This window comes from Excalfactoria chinensis, chromosome 16 (genome assembly GCF_039878825.1).
Source record: "Excalfactoria chinensis isolate bCotChi1 chromosome 16, bCotChi1.hap2, whole genome shotgun sequence".
Lineage (NCBI taxonomy): Eukaryota > Metazoa > Chordata > Aves > Galliformes > Phasianidae > Excalfactoria > Excalfactoria chinensis.
In genome coordinates this window covers 10295304-10316072 of record NC_092840.1, presented here as the reverse complement: position 1 = coordinate 10316072, position 20769 = coordinate 10295304, and the positions used below count along the sequence as shown (strand labels likewise).

The following is a 20769-nucleotide window of genomic DNA, read 5'->3' as shown; positions in this document are numbered from 1 at the left end:
ATCAGAATCAAACATCAGCTCATGGTGAACCTCAACACTTGGCCACCTTCGTGTTAGCTGGATTTCAAGCTCAAAGCAAACGTATCCAAGGTAAGAAGTTCTGTATTGATGAAGTTTGAATTGAAGAAGTTCTGAATTGATAGCGCTCTGCTCCCACTGAGACACAGCGCAGACACCATGCAGGCTTTTAATAAGAAATATTGATGCCTCGCATATATCCATGACTATGCTGATTATAATTGTGCTTACTGATTGCACTGATACGATAAATACACAGAGGCCCTTGGAGTCTGTGCTGCAGATCAGCCCTCTCACTCTGTGCTGCCCAGACGGACAGCTGTAATAGTCCCCTGCAAAAAGTTCCCACTTCAAGAGTTCCACCTCTTGGGGTTCTGTACTTTCCCGGAGTCTGCAGCTCTCAGTAACAAATGTAATCTCCCAGATCTTGCTGATACAATTAAAAGAGCTTGAAAGGCACTCATCAGCAGAAACACTGGAAGGCAGATTAGAAAAACATATCCTGTTTGAAATAATGATTTTTAAGAAAAATCACGTTATTTTCCTGGAGCCTGACTCATGACTTTTCAAACACGAGGGGCTTGCCAAACTGCTGGTACAAATCTGGAACTGCTCCACTGACGTCACTGAACAGCACTGATGTAAAAATGGCACCAGGGAGAACAGAAACAGGCAGAGAGAACTGGATGGCTGTGATCACCGACACAGCCTGTGCCTTAGGAGAGATCAAAGACCAGTTCCTACACAACATTCTGGTTTGGTCTTTATTTGGCTGAATTAGGGTAAAGCACAGCCTACACTTGCTCTCAGTAGCTCAATGGGTTGAAAAGTCTTCTGAACAAGGGTAATACCAATGGGTATCTCATTGGCTGCTCTTTGGAGAGGGACTCCTACTGCTGTGCTTTGCTCCCTCCAGGCACAGGATGAGCCTTCCCAACTGCACAGCACTGACAAGGATGCTGCAGCAGACAAACGCCCTTCTGCTCCTGTCCCACCTGTCCCCCAGGCTTCACAAACAGCCCCAGCTCCCAGCAGGGGAAACAGGATCAGCAGGAAGGCCACGAAAGGTTCAGCATACGAACACTCTGTCACATTAAAAAGCAAGAAAAAGAGGAGGAGAAAAGCAGATGGGCAGACAAGAGCACTGCACATCGGGCCAAGTGAGGGGGCAAGAGTGTGTGCCCAGCAGCCCGAGGGGTGTGCTGCCCAGAGCTGCCCTTCACCATGGGCCTGCAGGGAGAATAGCAGCAGTAAGCACAGAGCCCTTGGATGCTTGAGCATGGGCTTTGTGTTTGGGAAATGCTGGATCCTGGCAAGGGTATGGTATGAATGTGAAAACAGCAGGGTTATATGAACATGTCTATCTGCAAGGCCAGAAGAAAAGAAAAGCTAAAGTCTCCAAGGACCTTTTCAGAGAAGAATCATAAAGTCTACAGACCGCATTTCTCAGGTATTTTGTATTGTGATTAAATCTGTTTCTAGCCTTACACCTTTAAGAAAGATCAAAGATAACCAGTGAGGAAGGAGGCACATGCTGACTTCCACTAATTGAAGCAAGCTGGAGCCTCCAGCACCTTCTGGGCTCTCCAAAGTTTCCATCTCAGCATTTCCCCTGCCCTCCCCTGCCCCAACCCTTGCAAAGCGAATGTGGACTGACACCACTGAGACGCCTTTTGTGGCTGCCTGGGTACAGCAGCAGGAATGAAAACATCCCAAATCTCAGTACGATTACTGACAAACTCACTGCAGTTGTGTCACCATGAAATTTTTACGCCTCATTTTTTCCGTTGTTAAGAAAGGACATCAAAGAACACTGGGGTTTAGGAGCCGTTAACAACACACGTCTATCAATACCAACATCAGCAAAACACTGTGTGCAACTCATCCCAGTAACAAAACCTATCAAAGCAACGCTGTACTGGGAAAAACTAGTTTCTCAGCATAACCGTATGTGCAGCAGAGGTTTTTGCCAATCTCCTCCTACCCCAGACAAACCTAATTAAGCAGCTCGAACCTGTAGCATACAGATAACCACGGCATCCCACGCGGGGCTTTGTAACAACCCGGCTGACTCAAGCGCGTGGATGCTGCATGCAGCTGAACCAGCACACTCAGGGACCTCTCTTCTTACCATTTACCATCTCTGCCGTCAGTGCTGCCTTCTCACACACTCTGCAGAGGTTACGGCTCCCATCCACTCGTACCCCGCGCTGCGGTATTTGCAAGGAAGAGAGATCCTTGTAAATGCCTCCAGGGGTCAAGCACAGCGCTGCCTTTGATGCTTAATAAAGTTTTAAAATCAAAAGCACTATGTAAATGTTGTTCTTATTATCAGGTAGGCGTGCTCTGGTATTCTTCCAGGAGAGCTCAGCTGCTGAAAGTGGCTGGTATTGGAAGCAGGTCTTGGATGCTCAACGTTCGGCTTTGCAGGCAGTAGACTGACATACGAGCTTGGCACGAAGCTATGAAAGAGGATGCAATCTGATTTGGCAAATTAGCCCCTGGGATGATGCAGTTGCCATATGTACCTAGGTGCCAAATTTCAAATGGAGCAGAGTGACCTGACCCTGACCTTTGGCTCAGAGCGCTAAATTCCCTCTCCGGGGAGCCTCTCTAGCCTGAAGCGTGTTTCAAAGCTGTGAAGAGAATAAACGTATTCACCTGGGGGATATTTACGGCAGAACATTTGTTTTCACTTACGCTGAAATCTAAGGAGAGTTTTGGTAGAGTCCCCGCATGTCATTCATTCCAACAACAGGTTTTGCAACTCCTCTGATGCAGGTGTCTGAGGCCTGTGCAAATCTCCCAGGCTGCCCACAAACATCTGATGAACTCTCTGTTCCAGCCAACAATCTGCCCAACCTGGGGCTTTCTGAACAAAAGCAAACACCATCTTCTTTCACACCAAAGACAGTACGCTACAAGACAGGGAGGCTTCCATTTGCAACACCTCTCCTCTTCTAGTAAGTGTACTTGAGAAGTTTACAAGCAGCACCGTAAACGATTTAACCCAGCCTTTCCAGAAGCTGTTTTGGTTTATTTTTAATCCTCGCATTGCAAACTAGTAGTTAGTTTGCTAACTAAAAACAATGGCTCAGCAGGTCGCCAGACAGCGAGTTAGGCAGGTCAGACAGAGGAATTAGTGTTAGCTGCAGGCAACAGCCAGAGCTTCCTGAGCTTCAGACCTGTATCTCTGAAAATACTGCTCCCTATGCAGGAATAGTAAATAAACACAAGAGAAGGAAGTAAAGGTTCAAAGATGAGGCAGATTAGGTAAAGTAGCTCTGTGACATAAAACAACACTGGATGGTTACAGCCCGGCTCAGCAATGGAATGCCACTCATGCCCCAGAGGCACCCAGCACATGGATGTGCTTTCACTTCAGTTGGGTCCCCTTAATGTCTTTCCAAGTACCCAGGCTAAAGAGACAAGCCCAGAGCTCCACTCAAGTGCTCTACACATACCTGCTCGCCTGCAAGGCAGCATCAGACCAAGATTAAACTGCTTTCCTCTTTCCTAACCCACCCAGACGTCCATGGTTTGAAAGCTTCCCTGCACATTTTCTCAGATGCAGGTTCTGCTTAGAAAAGATTGTGGAAGTGGTCAGAGGAGAGCTGAGAGCAGCACAGCACGACAGGCCAGGCGGCAAGTACTTGCTGTGGGTAACCCAGGCCTGCATTCAGCCAGCACGCTGGAATACATCTTTATTTTGAGGAACTGAGTCACTTCTGAAATGTATCATTTGTTTAAATTACAGGAAATAAAGGTTTACAACCAGAGACTGGCTTGGCAAACCTCAGTAACAAAAAACAATGGCTTGTAAGAGCTGCAGGACCTGATCTCTGAAAGGCTGATATATCTCCAAGAGCAGCAGCAAAAGGGGAGGGAAGGCTTTGCTAAACTCCACTTCCATCCAAGTTTCACAAAGAGAACATCTGTTTGCACCCTAAAATATAAACAGGCATTTGATAAACACTTTCATTTTTCTCTCTGTAGTGCAGCTCCTTGGCTCACACAAAGCATAACACTCCTTCTACCGTCTCACCCATCTCCTGCACTGCATAACCAGGCAGGAGACAAGGAATTCTCCAAGGTGTAATGCACCCAAACAGCCTTGCGTGAAGAAGATGCTGTACAAAGACATTCATGGCAGCAGTTGGTGGGGCAGTGAGCACGTGAAGGCAGAGCCTCGTGGTGTGCCCTGCAGGACAGCCAGCTGTCGGTCTTGCCTTCCTGCAACATGTGCAGGACTGGGGAAAGACCTCTGTGTTCTGTGACTCTGAGAAGAACCAAGAGAACTCATCTCTCAACTGCCCCCAAAGAAACAAGGACGTCTGTGCACCCAGGACGACAGGAAAGCTGCTCGGGGAGAAGCTTCCAGCAGGGAGCGGAGGCAGCTGCACATGACAAGAGATAAATGCCATTTGCAAGGAAAAAAAATGGTGCTGAGATTGGACAAGATTTTCCATACTCATCTTGCCTTTAGAAAATAACCCTGAACTTTACACTTACAAAATCACACAAGACAAGCATCTTTTACCTTGTCTTGGCAACCTGAGAAGAACGCCAGGAATAAATCATAAGAACAAACAAAATGCTCATAAAAAAGCTCTCACTGCCTGCCATGGACTGGAGCAGAGGATGCACTGAAACACTGATTCATGAACAATACCTCTGAACCTGCTATTGTCAATGTCATTTCCCAGCACCTCCCCATTCCTACCAGCTGGCTAAAGCAGCAGTTAAGAAAGTGGGAGTGCTTTGCAAGCCTTCCTTGTCTGTAACAGACCCACATCCAGCTATTTATTAGATAATCCAATTACTGTGATGTGACCTTATTCCAAGCATTTCTGTCTACTCAGACTGCAGGGACAGCCTATCAGCCAGGATGTTTTTCTTACAGTAATTCCTTGATGCAAACCCATTCCTCTAGCAGCAGAGGTTATTATGGGAACGCAGCTACTGCACAGAACAGCACTCCTTTGCACCTCCCTGCCTCTGATTGCTCCCTCCTGCAGGTACGGCTTTGGCTGGAGCTCCTGGGGGCTTTAACACATCAAATAACACGAGGGTGATTTCCAGCATCACCCAGCACAACTTTCTATGGAAACCAGTGACACACTTGCGAGACCAACCACTAGAGCATCTCAACCACAGCCTCTTCTACAACGGGGGTTCAGAAATCTTATTTGCAAATATACCCACAAATGAAACTTCTAAGAACTCGGATTCTTAGGCGATGTGTGAGGCAAACCCCAGCATATGCTTCCTCTGAAACAGGCTCTGTCAAAGCGTGTGGGGCTTCTGCTTGGAAATATGCTGAGGCAGGACCTTGGCCTCTATCCATTGACCTCTGATGACAGAGATTAGATAACAAGAGAATGGAAGTGCTTTCAGCAGTGTTGTTGTGTGCTGAGAGACATAATAAAGAGCATGTATCATGGCAGTACCCAGCATTTAAAATTCCCTGGAGAGATTACCCAGTGAGAGGCCAGTCTCTGGTGTACCCCTGTGTGCTACACTGATTTTCCTGACTCCCCTGGAGTAAAGCCTCCAGCTCTCTCCTGCTCTGAAACATGCCACAGCCTCTGCAGACTCATGATGAAAGTTGCAGTTCCTGATTCTCAAGGGTCATTTCTATCACCCCTTTCTCCTCTTCAAGGCTTTTCACACCACGATTCAACATTAAGTGTCTGATGAAATGAGACCCAAAAGCTAGGAGAAGGCGGCGTGCAGGTGTAGAAGCAGGCACATCTACAGCCACGTGAGAGCTACAAATCAAACCAAAACCAGAAAGGGAGTTTCCAAATGCAAAGGGTCACTGCTGTCTAGAGTTTCATCAGGCAAGAGTTCACAGGCAAGATTTCTCACTGAAACTACTGGCTCTTCCCATTTCTTTGGCACTGTTGTGTAACAGACCCAAAAAATGGTGCTGATTCAAACTGTGGAGGGACCCTCTGTCAGTCTGTGCTGCCCAAAGCACTTTGGGCCCTCCTGCAGCCATGCCAGTAATTCAGTAATCCCTGCTGCCTACTGCCCCAGTGAAGCCTGCAAACAGGGAAATTGCACTGGATTGGTAAGGAAGATGTACCTGAGGCAGAGTTTGTTCCAGATAGGCACAATTCCCCGTGCAAAGTACAAAGCTGTGCTAAACCTAAGAGGTTTGCTTCATCAGCTACAGCTTCTGATCAGCCACAGGTAGAGGAAGCAACAAAGTGCTCGTAAAACACAGCTCTTGTCCGGCTTCTGACCAAGTCAGGCCGGTTTCACACTCCTTCCTTCTCACTGAACACAAACAAGATTACACAGATAAGCTCGGGATTATTTCTAGTTGCATAAGTTTACACCTCTCACCTCGCTGCATCATTGTGTCTCGCTTCCAACCTTTGCCCAGGTCAAAGATGCACATACACTGTGCCTATGAGACAGCCCATCCCAGGCAGCTTCTCCAGCAGCAGCAAGGATTGCCTCCCACCTCTGTGCCCTGTGGTGCTGCTGGGCTGAATGCTGATCCAGGCGTCACTGAGCCCAGAGCTCCTTTCCCCTGCATGTCCCCTTCACCAGGGACAGCTGCCACAAGGAGAGGTTCTCTCCTGAGCCCTGGGAACATCACAGCCGCCTTTGTGGGGCAGCTGATCTGCACAGGAATCCCAGTAATGGACTCATGTTGGTGGCTTCAATGCTACTCCCCCTGAAGTGTATGAAAGGCCACCGGGCAAGGATTACCTAGGACAATTTAATTACGTGTGAAAACAGCTGCAAAGCTTTATGGGGTTTTAGGGTTGTTGCTCTTTGGATAGGAGGGGAAAGAGGAGATGGAATTAGACACGGAGGAGCTGGCAGGGGATGACCTATGATGGCAGAGGAGCACTCTGTTGTACATTCAAGCAAAAGCTTAGGGACCGGAGCATACAAAGCCCTTTTATCTCAAAGGGGCTGTTTTTCATGACTCGTCACCTGGAACCAGGTCGGTGTGACCTGCGGCATCTCTCGTGCTACCAGCACTAGGAGGGACGAGCGTTTCTTTCTGCACCTGCTCTATTTATTGAGCAAAAAGGCTGTTTTGTCACTATTTACCTGTACCTACATGTGAAACCACAGTGGCCTAAGGGGAAGCAGGGTGTATACCTGCTGATATGACCTGAAGTCTTGGACACGTTTAAATCAAAGAGTTTTATGACTGCCTTCTGAGAGGCCAGAACTTCACCCTTGAGAATACAGTGTCTGGAGAACAGCAGGCAGCAAAGTGCAAGGAAAAGCTTCGCATTATCATTTACAACACCTTGTCGGAGGTATTTTGCCCTTCTCAATTCCATACAAAGGTCTCCGCGCTTTAAAAAACATCTTCAGAGGAAAACGAGCCAGCACAGAGAATACTTCTCTCAGCGTTAGCTTTCATAAGGCACAAGGAGAGCTGATGAATGCAGTCTGGGAGCTGGTTGATTTAAGGACTCCTCCAAACACATCTCACGCAGGAATTACAATGCATGTGGTATTTGCTTGTTTTTGTTTTTATTTCCATTTTATTTCTGGATTCTGCTTTGCTTTGTAAGTTATTTTTCTTGCATGACAAGCAATATCCAATTATTCGCGCACTGTCTTTTTTGTTTTGTTTCACATTGACATTTTGCCCAGCCTTAAGACCACAAGGCGCTTTACTAGAGCAGTCCTTCTAGCTTCAACAAAGTCTTCTGTGTTGCTGGCTCTTACAAAGTAGTACACAGAGACCCTAACACACACGAAAAGACACGCAGGCGGTGACATCAGCCATGGTTTCCCCTCCATATGTATGTCTACATTTTCTCTATCTACGCACAATGGTGTTTTTAACCTGAAAACAATGCATACAAGGAAAAAAATATGGTTTTGTGTGATAGGATTTCCAGCGGAGCCTGAAGGACTTTGGTATCCCAAGACTATAAAGGAAGCCTGAAGAACACAATGCTTAACATCTTCAGCCTCCTTTGAATTCCCAGCCTTATTGAACCAAGAATAAAGAAAGCCTGGGCCGTAAGCAGGAATTCACTAATTAAAGAGAAATGGGGCTTATTTGTCTTGGTTTCTGAAGTCACAGCTCTCTACTTCTGAAAACACAAGTTTCTCACCAGCTCTTTTCCGCCCTAGGGCTGTGACCTAAGCAGCTTAAATGATACACAGATTTTGGTCGAAATCTGCTCCTTATTTACTGGACTTCAAATGTGCAAGCAATTACCAAATGGCTCTCGTTTATTGAATAGAAGTATTTAGGCATTATGTTTACAAAGGCCTAGAAACATTAAAATCGAGTGAAAAACAATTATTTTTACAGAATACATCTGCAAGCAATATGAAGTCATTTTGTTTTTGTAAATTTCTCCGTAATAGACTTATTGTTGATGTGGAAAATGTTCGCATCACAGCAGTGAATTATTTTGAAATGCCAAACTTAATAAAGGAGAAATTATTGCAAATAATATCGCAACCCTTAAGGAAAAGAAGAAGAAGAAGAAGAAGAAAAAGGAGCCAAAATACCAGCGGTTTCCTGACTAGTCAATCCTCTTCAGCTTGGCAGCCCTCTTCAGACTAATCAGGAAGAGTTAGACAAATAGTTACTTTATTACGGGGGCTGTCAAATAAATCAGGATCTGGCGAGCAACTGTTTGGGAGCCCTGCAGCCTGGCTGGCCTTTCTTCCTGTGAAAGCAAGGCGGTCACAGCAGAGCCATGGATGTGTGCGTCTGTCTGCAGAGCAATGTGCAGGCTTCAGGCCTCTGTGTGCAACCGAGTCCACATTTGCTGGCTTTGTTGTGGACCATGGCTTAGAGAAAAAAATGTTTCCCAACCAATTAATTCAAGTCGCCGCTGTTATTTTTAAGGGAGAGCCCTGAAGATCAGCGCACAAAGAGTAACGAGGAAATAATGTTTGATACAACATCATCCGAAGAATTAGGTCACGCATTTAGAGTGTGTTACCTGGTTCTTGCCGTAGAGTTACTTTGCCTACAATTGCTTGCTCTTGATGGAGGAAAGAGGAATGGCAATTCTGCAAGTCTGAGACATAGCCACTGCCCATGCCCACAGAACAGCGAAAACCAGAGAGCACCCCCAGGAAATGGCTGTGCCGCTATGCGGGAGCTGCTGCAGCGCTATTCTTAATATGAATTCACTTTTAATACAGATCTGCTTTAGTTCTAATTGACTTTAAAGAGCAACTAAAAATAATAGCTCCCGTGGCCACAGGCTCACTCCTCCCCTATGCAGCTCGTACTGTTGGGATGCAGGAAGCCCTCCTCCCACCCTGTGCTGCAGGGATGAGTACATGTGGATGCCCTGCTCTAGGCAGGGCAGCTGCTCTCCTCCTCCCTACTCCTTCCTCCTCAGCCTACCACCCATTTCCTTTCCAATTTTTCTATACGTTGCATTTATTTCCATTTTAAGTGGAAATGAGTTTTTACTCATCTGTTTAAGGCAATTCGTCCTCCCATCTGGTTTGTGTTGCACATCATCACCTGCTGTCCTGCCATGAGCCAATTTCTGAACGCTTAAGCTGTTGATGGCTGTTGGCGGTGATGTATGAAGCAAATACAACACCAGAGTTGCAAAGACTTCAAAAGGCTGAAGATAACCAAGAACGCTGTTTTGACTAAACACAGACACATGCACCAAGAAGCTGCTGCTTCTTCCAGCCTTCCAACCTTCTCCAGAACCACCTTTTAATGTGTTACAGTTGCACGAATGATCTCGGTGTGCAAAGAGTTCAAAGGAAACGGCTGTCCTCAAACCATCTTGATAGCACCACCATCTTAAAAGATAACTTCAGATGAAGTTATGAAAACAAGCTCTAATGCCTCAGAAAGAATATGACTTCCAGTGCATGACTTTACATGTGACCCAGAACACATTTCAGTTCAGCTAATTGTTTTCTTCAGGAATTGTCTGCTTCCAGCAGGGTACAGAGGGAAAACCCACAAGCTAGTGAGCACTCAGGTGCTGCACACGTAACAGACTGACAAATACACACCAGTCACCATTGGGGCAATTAATAAAAAGAAGAGATGCCTTAACATTTTTGCTGGCCATCACATGTCACCCTGCGCTTTTATCCTCTCACAATACCTTCAACCAACTTTATGTATGAATGGGATTCCTTTCAATTTTAGACTAATGCTCTTCCATATTTATAACATTCAGGATAGCTACACATGCTTGATTACCTTTAAAACACTTATCATTATTCCATTTAAAAATAAATGAATCCCATTTAAAAGTGACTTGTCCCCGTCTTCCAGTATTTATGGACAAGGACATATGGGGCCGATTTCTCTCATTATTAACCGGCACGTCTAAGGCTTAAATCATTTAAATTATTCATTGACAGCAATTGGGCTACTCATGCAAACTCCCACTTGCAGAGTGAGTCCCAGTGATAGGATTGGTTGAGTGCATGAAGACGAGTGAACAGATCTTGGGATGCCCTGAGCATCTGCAGATAATGCTGACTTCAATTAGTGTGAGGAGCACTTTAGATAATCAGGTGCCATCTTTGCTAACAAATATCACTTCACTCACACTTACAACAAAGTTATTCTGAATGCTGTTTTCTTCCAAGATTCTCATGACTGCAGGTCTGAGTGGCGACCTCCAGCAGCTGGAGGAACTCTGAGATACTCTGCAGTGATTACAACAAAGCCCAAGCCTGCTGCAAGACATTTCTAGAGCACTGAATGATGTGGGACTTTCCAATTTGACGTGGGTTCTGCACGAAGCAGGCAAAGCACGAGGCGGGCATCTCTGCAGAGTCTCTGTGCTGTGAAAGCTTTCGTGAAGAACAAAGCTGACTCTAAGCCAAGCAGGAAAAGCATCTCCAAGTCAGTAGCAGAAACTGCCCACCTCTGGTATGAATACCACTGCTCCAGAAACACTGAAATCTGAGGCAGGAGGTGGATAAATCAAGTGCACTGCTGAGCTGGGATGTTAATAGTCCACACGACAAAGGCAGTAAACATTTAACTCTCTGCCATAAAGAGACTTTCCAGCCTATGGCAGACTGCTCTGCTCTCTGACCAGCTCAGCGGCGACAGACCTTGGTGCATTCTGAATAAGTGGAGTCAGAGGGAGAGAATGGGAACCATCTTTCATGGGAAAAAATGCTTATGGTTGTTCTTCACAACATTTTATTTTTAATTAAAAAAAAGACATGTTTCTCATTCTCTTCAAAACGAGCCCAAGAAACATTCATGATAATTTTCAGGTCACATTATATTGTACATACTGCAGCTGCTTTCACAGCTACGTGGGCAAATTACTGTTTTTCTGCACAACTAAATCATTATCAAGGCAAGAGCAGACAGGAGGTGCCACCAACACCCAGAGGTTACAGTACATCTTAGGAAATACGGCCTAGCCCTTGGAAGAAGCATCTTCCTGATTTCGGAATCCCCTCCCTGCCCAAGCTGAGTCCCAGCATCAACTGGACTTTGTCCCTGGAGATGAACTTGACAGTAAAAAGCCTCGTCTTGTTTCTTTCCCCCCTAAGAATGGCAAGAAGGTTAGTAAGTCTTTAAACTCTCCACTCTTACGGCTGTTAATATTTCACATTGCCAGCAGGGAAAGGAATTAAAACTGCCAGTAGCTATCCAGATAGATTTTAAAATCCCCTTCCCTCCCCCTCCTCTCTGCCTCCCTCAGCTTCAGAGGATATTTTCCCCGCAAATTGGTTTTAAATTAAGGAAGGTGATGAAGGCAATGTGCCGTCTCAGCATTTTCCCAGGTGCACTTAATCTAATTTCATTACGGAGATCAGGACAGATGATCGCTACAGTCGAAACATTAAGTCTGTCCATTTTTGTATAAAAAATCATTAAGTCTGTCAAAGAGTCGGCGGGTGGGCTGTTTATTATTGGAGATGAAGGCGCGCTTTGCTTCCCCAATAAACTGTCAGGAGTAGTAAACCACAAATTAAGTCAGCTGCTGCCAAAGATTTAGGCAAAGATCTCCAACTAATTTTGACACAGGTGTGGGAAAGGCCAAGGAATCAGGGGCCGTAAGGCAGGCTGTGTGCTATGCAAACCAAGTGAGCGTATCTGACGTATTTCAGTTGGACCCACTGAAGGGAGGACTGGAGATCAGTGGGTACAGCCAAGCACAACTGGTGGTGGTTTTGACACTGCAGATGCAGCACCGGAGGGAGGTGCACCATGGCAAGCACTGCTTTAACCTTCCGGGACCATCGTTTTGTCTTCTGCAGATGAGAGCTCATAAAAGCTTCATTTGGCTGCTGCTCTGTTTTGAATGCATGCACAGCTTTAATGAAAACATAAAATCCTATTCCTCAGATAATCATACAGATATCATACAAAATTAGAGGAAAGCCGTCAGGATGCAGAAACTGTGGCACGCTATTTAAAAGCCAAAAAAGAAATCAAGTGAAGCTTTCAGGCTGCATCCTCAGGCATTACAAAATTAAACGTTAACCATTTGCTGAGGAGAACATCTTCCTGCTCACGGAAAATGCAGATGGGCAGAACTTGGTATTTGAGACTGTCAAGAGATGTTAAAAAATATAATGTCCTACCAGGGATTAGAGTCTTCCCAGTACATACAGAGAAATTAATAATACCTCAGATGGAATCAGGAGTGATATTCTAGATGGAGCTTCAAGTTGAAGGCAAGCTCCCATGTCTGCAGTTGATGTGTGCTAGATACTGCTCTGAGGATCAAAATGTCTGGAAATCTGCAGTGAAAACTAGTTTGGATCTTAATGCAAATTGGACTCAAAAGCAGGAGCTACTAGAAAGCTACAAAACCCAAAACTGACTCTTAGGCCATCCTTAAGTTTTATCCTTTGTGCCTGCACAGAGCACCCTGTGCTGCATGCTGGGCTCTTCTGATCTATTTAACCTGCTAAAACAGTTTTGGAATACAGTCACAAGAAGCTGTAAGCCAGATGAGGGACTGCAATTGCAGCAATTACAGTATGCATCCTCCAAAATCTTCTCATCTTCCTGGCATCCTTACGGTTAATTAAATCATTAAATTATAATGCCAATTCCTATCTGCTGCCTACTATGTCACGCTCATCACCAGAATACCTGATCACCTTCCAGGGAGTCCCTTTGCATTTGTGCCTTTTCTATAATGGGGTTTCTTGGTGTGGGCAGACAGCTGTATAAGATTGCTCTCTTCCCTGCTGCCTCAGATGTTAGAAGTGTCCTCACAAGGACCTTGAGAAGATAAGGAAGTGCTCATGGATGGGGAACTGGAACTGGGAGATGCTGAACAATAGAAAAACCAGAGAGCTTGGGAGCCGCCAACTGCCAGCAACAGAACTGGTATTATCCTGTCTTGCCCACAAGCTTTCCATAAGATCTAAGTCCTTTTATGCGAGTTAATGATGGACTTTTGTCAGCAAACTACAAGGCCCTTCCCATTGTTTGCTCTGAAAAAGAAAATGCTACATTTTCAAGAAGGAGAATGGACACCACAGACTGAGATGACTCAGCTTGCTATATACAAACTAATGTTCTTAAAATCTGCCTTTTTTTGTCTGGGTAAAGCAAAAACATAAAATCTCAGTAGGAGGGGAGAACATTGGTTAATATTTTCAATTGCATTTTTGCTTTGCTTAAATTCTAGGAATACCAAGGTCAGGGAGGGACATTATTCCTAAGGCTTTTTCCTAGAGCTGCAGGCATTCTTGCTGGGAGGACAATGTGAAGGGCCCCCTAATCTCTGCAAGGGCTTGTTGGGAACCCTCCCACCCGCTCTCCCTTGGCCACCTCCTACCTGCCACCGCTCTTTCCTCTCTGGGCTTCAGCACATCCTCCCTCTTCACCCCACCTCTGTAACCACTCCTGCCACTGTGTGCATTAAGAACATCTTTAACATGGTGTTATGGGGCTCTTTTTTTCTGGGTAACTTCATACACATACACAGAGACAGCAACCAGTTCTGTTAGAGCAACTGTTAGATTCTTTGTCTTGATCGCATCCCCTTCTTGTGCTGTCTAAACTATGCCTCTTTCCTGTGCGCTTGTAGATGCCCTTTCAAGGTCAACACAGAACTGATAATTTCATTCCCTAGATCTTCCACAGTTTATTCTCCCCATTGCCTCCACCCTTATCACTTCCACCTCTCACTCAAGCTTGTAGTTCTCAGTACTCTCTTTGACTCACATGGCTCTCTAAATCTTAACATCCAACCGATGGTTAAGTCCTGTGCATCCTTTTTCTTTACAGCTAAGCTCTCCTTCAAGCTCTCACTATCTCACCTTCCATTTATCATTCCATCATTCAGCTGGTATCCCTTCGCAGCTCACCTCTGTTTCCCAGCACTGACACGCAGTACTGATGTCAGCACTCATCTCTCACTGGACTCAATCAACCCTTTATTAAACATTCAAATAAGCACCTTCCCATTATGTTCCACTGCAGAGAACAACTTTCCCTTATTGGCCACAAATGTGCCCAATTTTCCCTCTCAGATGCCTCCTACAGCCTTCCCCTTTACTTCAGTTCAGCATGTAGCAGGATGGCACCCAGTGGTACTGCTCCTCTCCCATGCATCAAGTGCTAACTCACACCTGCCCATGCACTGTTGCCTGCTTCCAGCACCTGCTGGGACTCAGGAATTAGCACAGCACACAGCATGGCAGGGCTGAATTCACACCGCCCGGAGCTGGGCCTGATGAACTTACTGTGCTGCTGCTGTAAGAAGTTGCATGAAAGCACTGCTTTAGAAACCTGACCTGACTTTGTGTGACAAGCAGCAATTTCCCATGCAGCAGACAGAAGTCCAAGGCTGAAAGAACACGAGCTCTGAATTGCTCTGAAACACACCAGCTTTTTTTAGTGCCGCCTTGAACACTGTTATTAAAAAATGGGAACTGCATTTTGGAGTAACGAGCAGAGATTACTCATTCCCTTGTTTTACACAAGTTGACTTTTGGCTTTATGCAGAACACCACTTAACAGAGCCCATTACCAAGCTGCTAGCCACTTTTCATAGTGATGCTAGAGCAGGTAAGAGACAATAAGTGGAACTGTTGATGGTTTATATTACTCTATTATGTTAATGTTCACTAAAGTATGCCATAAGCTCTCTCATTACATGTGTATAAACCAATTCTCTGTGGTGTTATTCCTGTGCTAAATGCTATAACTACATAAATCTTGAATTAATGGAGACTTTATAGTTCCTGAAAATGAAGGGTAATTGCTGTCTGTTAATGCTGTTGTTGCTATTAAAGGAAGTATATATTTTCAGTAACAATGTTTATGGACCGTGAGCCTCACACCGCAGCTATAGCACAGTGCAGAGATGGTGCAATACGATTATCAGACTAACTCCCTTTCTCTCTCTCCTCCCTCACAAAATGCACAATATCCTTTCCACAGCTTTGACAAACTATCCCGCAATTCTCCTAACAATTGCAAAGTCCAAAACTCCGTCCTTCAACGAACATACAGTCAAAGAAACAGGATTTGCATTTCCATCTTTGGGAACGCATGATTTGCTAAGTTTCTCGCTTGGTTAAATGTCTGGACAGCTCGGTTTATTGGTTCGGGTATTTCAAACAGTTCTTGGAGAAGAGCGTGGTGACAGAATGATAGGAGTGAGAAAGCATCATCCCACTTAACTTCCTTTGAGACTTCAGCAGTGATGCAGAAGTGAAAGGCTATACTTGGCCAGAGACAGCTCTCAGAGAGGAGATGGGATGGACACGTCCCCAGGGCTGAGATCCCGCTCTCCCATTATGAAAAGCAGCAGCACACAGTTTGGAAAGACGCTCACAATCTGCTGCAGAACTGCACCTTGCACAAAGTAATGACTCCCCCATTCCGATACAGTGTATGTATGACTGACTCTGCTCAATTACTTTTCTCCCCTGGAGTCCTTCACAACACTGCAAAAAGCAAAAAAAATCCCACCACGAGCGTACTTATATTCTTTCAATGTAGTGACGGCAAAGCCTTAATTAGGCTATAACGTCTGCGTTTTGAAACATAAAGAGCTCAACAGCCCATAGAGCTATGAAATAAATAAATAGTGAATAATTAGTAGCGTGGTAGAGAGGGAGAGGTGTAGGAGGTGGAAATTTTCAGTTTTACTTCTAGTGCTGTCACTGACTCAGCCTGCACTGGGACGTGAGCATCTCTGTCATCTTCCCTCACGAGGTACAGACAGATGACAGTGATCTGCTCCCGATGACTAACAAAAAGTGTTATGCAAATCAAAGCAAATTAGTAATTCCTGCCCTGCCCTTCATTAGCGCCGGCATGTAGGTGTACATAGAGGAAGCTGCTTCTTGCTGACCGAGCAGCAAAGCAGGATTGTTCTGCAGCACTGCAGAATGAAGCTGACCCCTCATGTAGTTTGGGAAGCCTGATGCTGGTGAGACAGCACGTCCAACATTCCTGCAGGAGCCACACAGCCGTATCAGAGGATACATTTTCGCCACCAAATGGAAAGGGGAAAAAGCACTCCTCAGTGCAGTCCCTCGGGACTGTCCATGACAACACGTTTACAGCTCCCTGTTGCATCCAGCCAGGTTAAGTTTTAGACAAATACCAAACAGCCTTCCGGGAGAGCACAGCATGTGAGAAACTAATGCAGACAGCCAGGTTGTGCTCCCCAGCTGCACGGCAACGTCGCATTTACATCGTCCACGTGAAGTCTCTTCACTTCAGCCTTGGTGAGCTTACACGCACGTGCACACATCTTTGCTGACAAGCAAAGGAACCCTACTTAATCCCAGAGACCTATTTAATAGAACCAGTGTCACATCTCACGTCTCGGCAGGTCAGGTAAGGTATAGAAAGATGATGATCTCGCACTGCTCCCCTCATGAAGAAAAGAAATGTTACTAAAGAGGTGGAGTCACCTTAAAGAGAAGGTAGTTGGGAAATACGGGAGACCACGAGGTCAAGTTACTGATACAGATATGTAAAGAAATGCCACATTAATGGTTAGGAATGCTGTAATAGCCTTTCATTTGCTGTAAAGGACAGTGTGCGACTGGCCGACCGCACTGCAGCTTCCTCTGAAGGTAACCTCAGATCCCACATTCTGAAAGCTAATCAATGTTGTTCAGATTTCAATTTCTTCTCTACAAGGTGAAGTCAAACCTAATCTAACAAATGTCAGTCTCAGATGTAATGCTGCTAGCTGGGTCTACCAGTGTAATTTAGATAATCATTAATAGCATAGCTGTATAATAAAACTACATGTCACTTACAACTTCATCTGAGGTTTGACTGGCAGATCTTTAAACAGTTTCCTAAGTGATTGCTTTTACTTTCTTTGATTGGGCAGTCTAAGAAATGGTTTAACCCCACGGTACCTGAGCTTTTAGGGAATAATTTCTCACCCTCCCCATCCCAGACATCAGATCTGCTGCGTACCTCTGGGAGAAACAGAACGTGAGTGGTGGTTTCTGGGAGTGACTTTATAAATAAATATAGGCATAAAATAAAACTTAACCAGAAGCCTCTTTCAGCACGGTCTCTTGAACTCATGGTAACCTCTAATGTATGGCTGCGGCCAAGAGTGCTGCCAAGGCGACGAGGCTATCTGAAGTCAGCCTTTACTTCTGTAATGCTGAGCCAGTAGAAACCTACGTGCCACAGCTTCTCATGAATGAATGCAAGAGACTGGACAGCCAAAATATAATGAAAGTTTGATGAAGACCTAACCTGACATGCCAGGTTTGATCTGCCAGAACAGAAGCCGGCAAGGAATACTGAAGTCCTTCATACGTTTGATGCTTAAGAGCACGGTGCAACTGTGGCTATATTGTCAGACCTCTCCGTTTCCCTTGCAAAAGTGAAACAAGAAATCCCTACAGAAAACCACACCGCTACCACTTTTCAATGACCAACCTCTGTATTAAAAGAAAAGGTCAGAAAAATCATTGCTCTGTGATAAATATGCACGCAACACAACAAAACACCCCTTGGCAAACAGGGCGCTGCATTGGAGGTGGGTGCCACTGTCCCACCTTCTGGGCCGATCACAAAACCAACGTCAGCAAAGGTTACTGTAAATAAAATATGGGCTCCTGGCAGGTGATCAGAGGCTTCCTCTGAAACAGCACTAGCACTGTGATTTGGGTCCCACCGAACGCTCACACGCTAATTGAGACACCATTCCGTTAACAAGAGTTTCTCTTCTGTAAACCAGAGAAAAGCATAAAGTGTCTGATCCAATGCTTGCTTCGTTCTATTATAAACAATTTTAAACCTGACATGAAGCCTGGAGGAAAAATATCACTTGTAAATTCATTCTTATTTTGACTGTGAGGGAATTTCCAAGCTAGTAAAGCACATGAAAGAAGAAAATTCAGTCTTACCTTATCGTCAACATCACTCTCGCTGTCACACTGTGGGTTAGAGAGAGAAAAAGATAATGTGAAAAACCTTTATGTAGTGAGATTTTTTTGCATCATCTGCTTAAATCTTTAGGATAGCTGTTTATGATGTTCTCAGTTCAATGAAACATGCACTTTTGATGTCTGCAGTTATGCCTTTTAGATTGCCAGCATAAACCAAAGCCAATTTCTCTCTTTTTACACAAAAATACGGTGCACTCATACTATAATGGGTGACAACAAACTTTAAACAAAAAAGACAATCAGCTACGCATTATAAAAACAACTGTACCACGAACCCCACAGCAGAAAGCGCGCCTTTATACCAGCCCAAACTGCACAACATATCCTAACGGCCCTGCACTGCTCCACCTTGATCAGCACTTTGTCACCTAACAAGGAAACTGTGAAACCGGCAATCAATTTCTAATTTAATGAGCGGTACCAAGAATAGTAATTACAAGACATCATAAATTCTGGTCCATTTTTTAGTTTGAATCAGACGACGATCCCAGGAGGAAATGGCTGCTCATAAAGAGTTTTAGAGCAAAATCCCTTTCAGCCTCTGAAAATGAAATGCACAGCACAGGCAGCTGTGCAGAAAGGGAAGTGGAGCACTGAATGCATCAGGACATGCACTGGGGAGGACTGGGGAATGTGAATGAACCCCTGGTTGTCTGTTACACAAAGTGAGCAAAGCGTTCTGCAGCTTTGGTGCCCAATGGGCATTTCCTCCTGCAGGACAGGCTGTGTTTCTGCAGCCCTGGCACTCTGCAGCTGTACTGTCTGGCAGGACAGAGCAGTGCTCAGCCACACTGTGGGGATGGTCCACAGGAACACACGCACTCCAGTGGCACTAACATAAAAGCAGGAGTCAAACTCTGGGTCACTTTGTCCATTCCCACTCCTCCCATTGGCCCTGTCATGTCTCCTTATCCAGAAGTCACAAAGCAGAAAATTCAGCTGTGACATTCTCCTCTTTCCGCAGATTTCTGAGAGACTATTTAATCTGTTTTTCTTGTGCTTGGCACACGAAATGATTGACCCCAAACACTTGAGGTACATTTTACTCTTAAATTCTCTGAAACACAAAAGCACACGAAGGACAGTGACAGAGCGGAGGGGTCTCCCGCAGAGATTCTGCAGCGAGGACTGCTCAGCTTTCCAATTTACTCCTTATTCCCATTTACCTTCAGAGGAAATGCTTGGTTTAAAGGAGCTGTTTTTCTACAGTCTTGACTAAGCAGAACTCTCTTCCTTTTCAAATGAAACCGTGCTTCACACCGCCCCACCTGATCTACGGCACAGGTTCTAGAGAAATCCAACTGTTTAAAGCACTGCACACAGCTCTAACCTCATATGGAGCCATTCTGGAACAATAAGAGCCCAAAGCAAAGAGGGATGCAGTGGTGGGACAGCAAGGTGCTGCTCTGTGGGGCTGCAGGCAGTGCCGGCCAAGTCCCATGGGAACAGCAGCACTAATGCCTGCAGACTGCATTAAGTCCTGGCCAATTGCTTTGTGCACAGAGGTAAGAGCATCAGAGAGCTGCGTCTTTAGCAAGTGCTTTCCTATGAGCTGCTCATACCTTCTCGAAGATTTTTATTTTCATCATTGAGCTTTATGAAAATGACTGTAGGAAACAGCAGTTTCACAGACCAGCCATTCAGAGGGAAGTACAATCAGTCCTGATAAACTATCATCAGCAGCCATTTGCCACTTGTCCAAACCCACGCTGTGAAACCACAATGAGTGAGAGGTCTTTGCTCCGAGGAGCACCAGGCCTGGAAGGACGTGGGCTGTCCATCACCCCTGAGCTGTGCTGGGAGAGACCTGCTGGACAGAGGCTGCCCCAGCACTCACTGCACTTCTGTTTGCTAAGACGGTGCTAATTTGTGCTGACAAAGCAAGGCAGTCATCAAAAACAAGAGGGTGGGGAGGAAGATGCAGTCACAGCATTGCAGTCCGTATTTCTGACACACCCCTGAGAAATGCCAGCTGCTTGGGGAGGCCCTTTTCCTCCAGCAGGGCTGAGCCCAACTAGGAGCATGTGGCTGCTGGGGGCTGAGTGAGCTCCCCGCTGCCAACCCAGCCATGAGCATCACAAACACAGCATTATTTTAGGCTCTGTACCCACTATCAGCTAAGGTAACCTCAGCTCCCATCCTGCCCTTCATGCTGACAGGGGCAGTGGATTTCGATGACGATTCACTCTTGCAGGCTTTGGACTGAAGCACACTGCAGTGGATTTACTTTTATTGCAAAAACAGAATAGAAATAACTAAGAAATACGTCTAGAAGTTATACGACATTCCAAGTTATCATCTGAACTTGGATGCTGTTGCCCATAAACCTGGGCAAACAGGTTACGAACGCAACAGCACTGTAAATTGTAATAAATCTGGGTT

At 45.4% G+C, this 20769-nt stretch overlaps 1 protein-coding gene across 18 annotated transcripts in view; it reads right to left on the bottom strand.

Annotated features, from left to right (window-relative positions):
• FBRSL1 (fibrosin like 1) overlaps nt 1–20769 on the bottom strand; it is a 397085-nt gene that overhangs the window by 126385 nt on the left and 249931 nt on the right. For all 18 annotated transcript variants that reach the window (XM_072350966.1, XM_072350967.1, XM_072350977.1 and 15 more), the window contains one exon: nt 18346–18375. In XM_072350966.1, coding sequence (XP_072207067.1) covers nt 18346–18375 — 30 coding nt within the window. The remainder of the gene's footprint in view (nt 1–18345; nt 18376–20769) is intronic.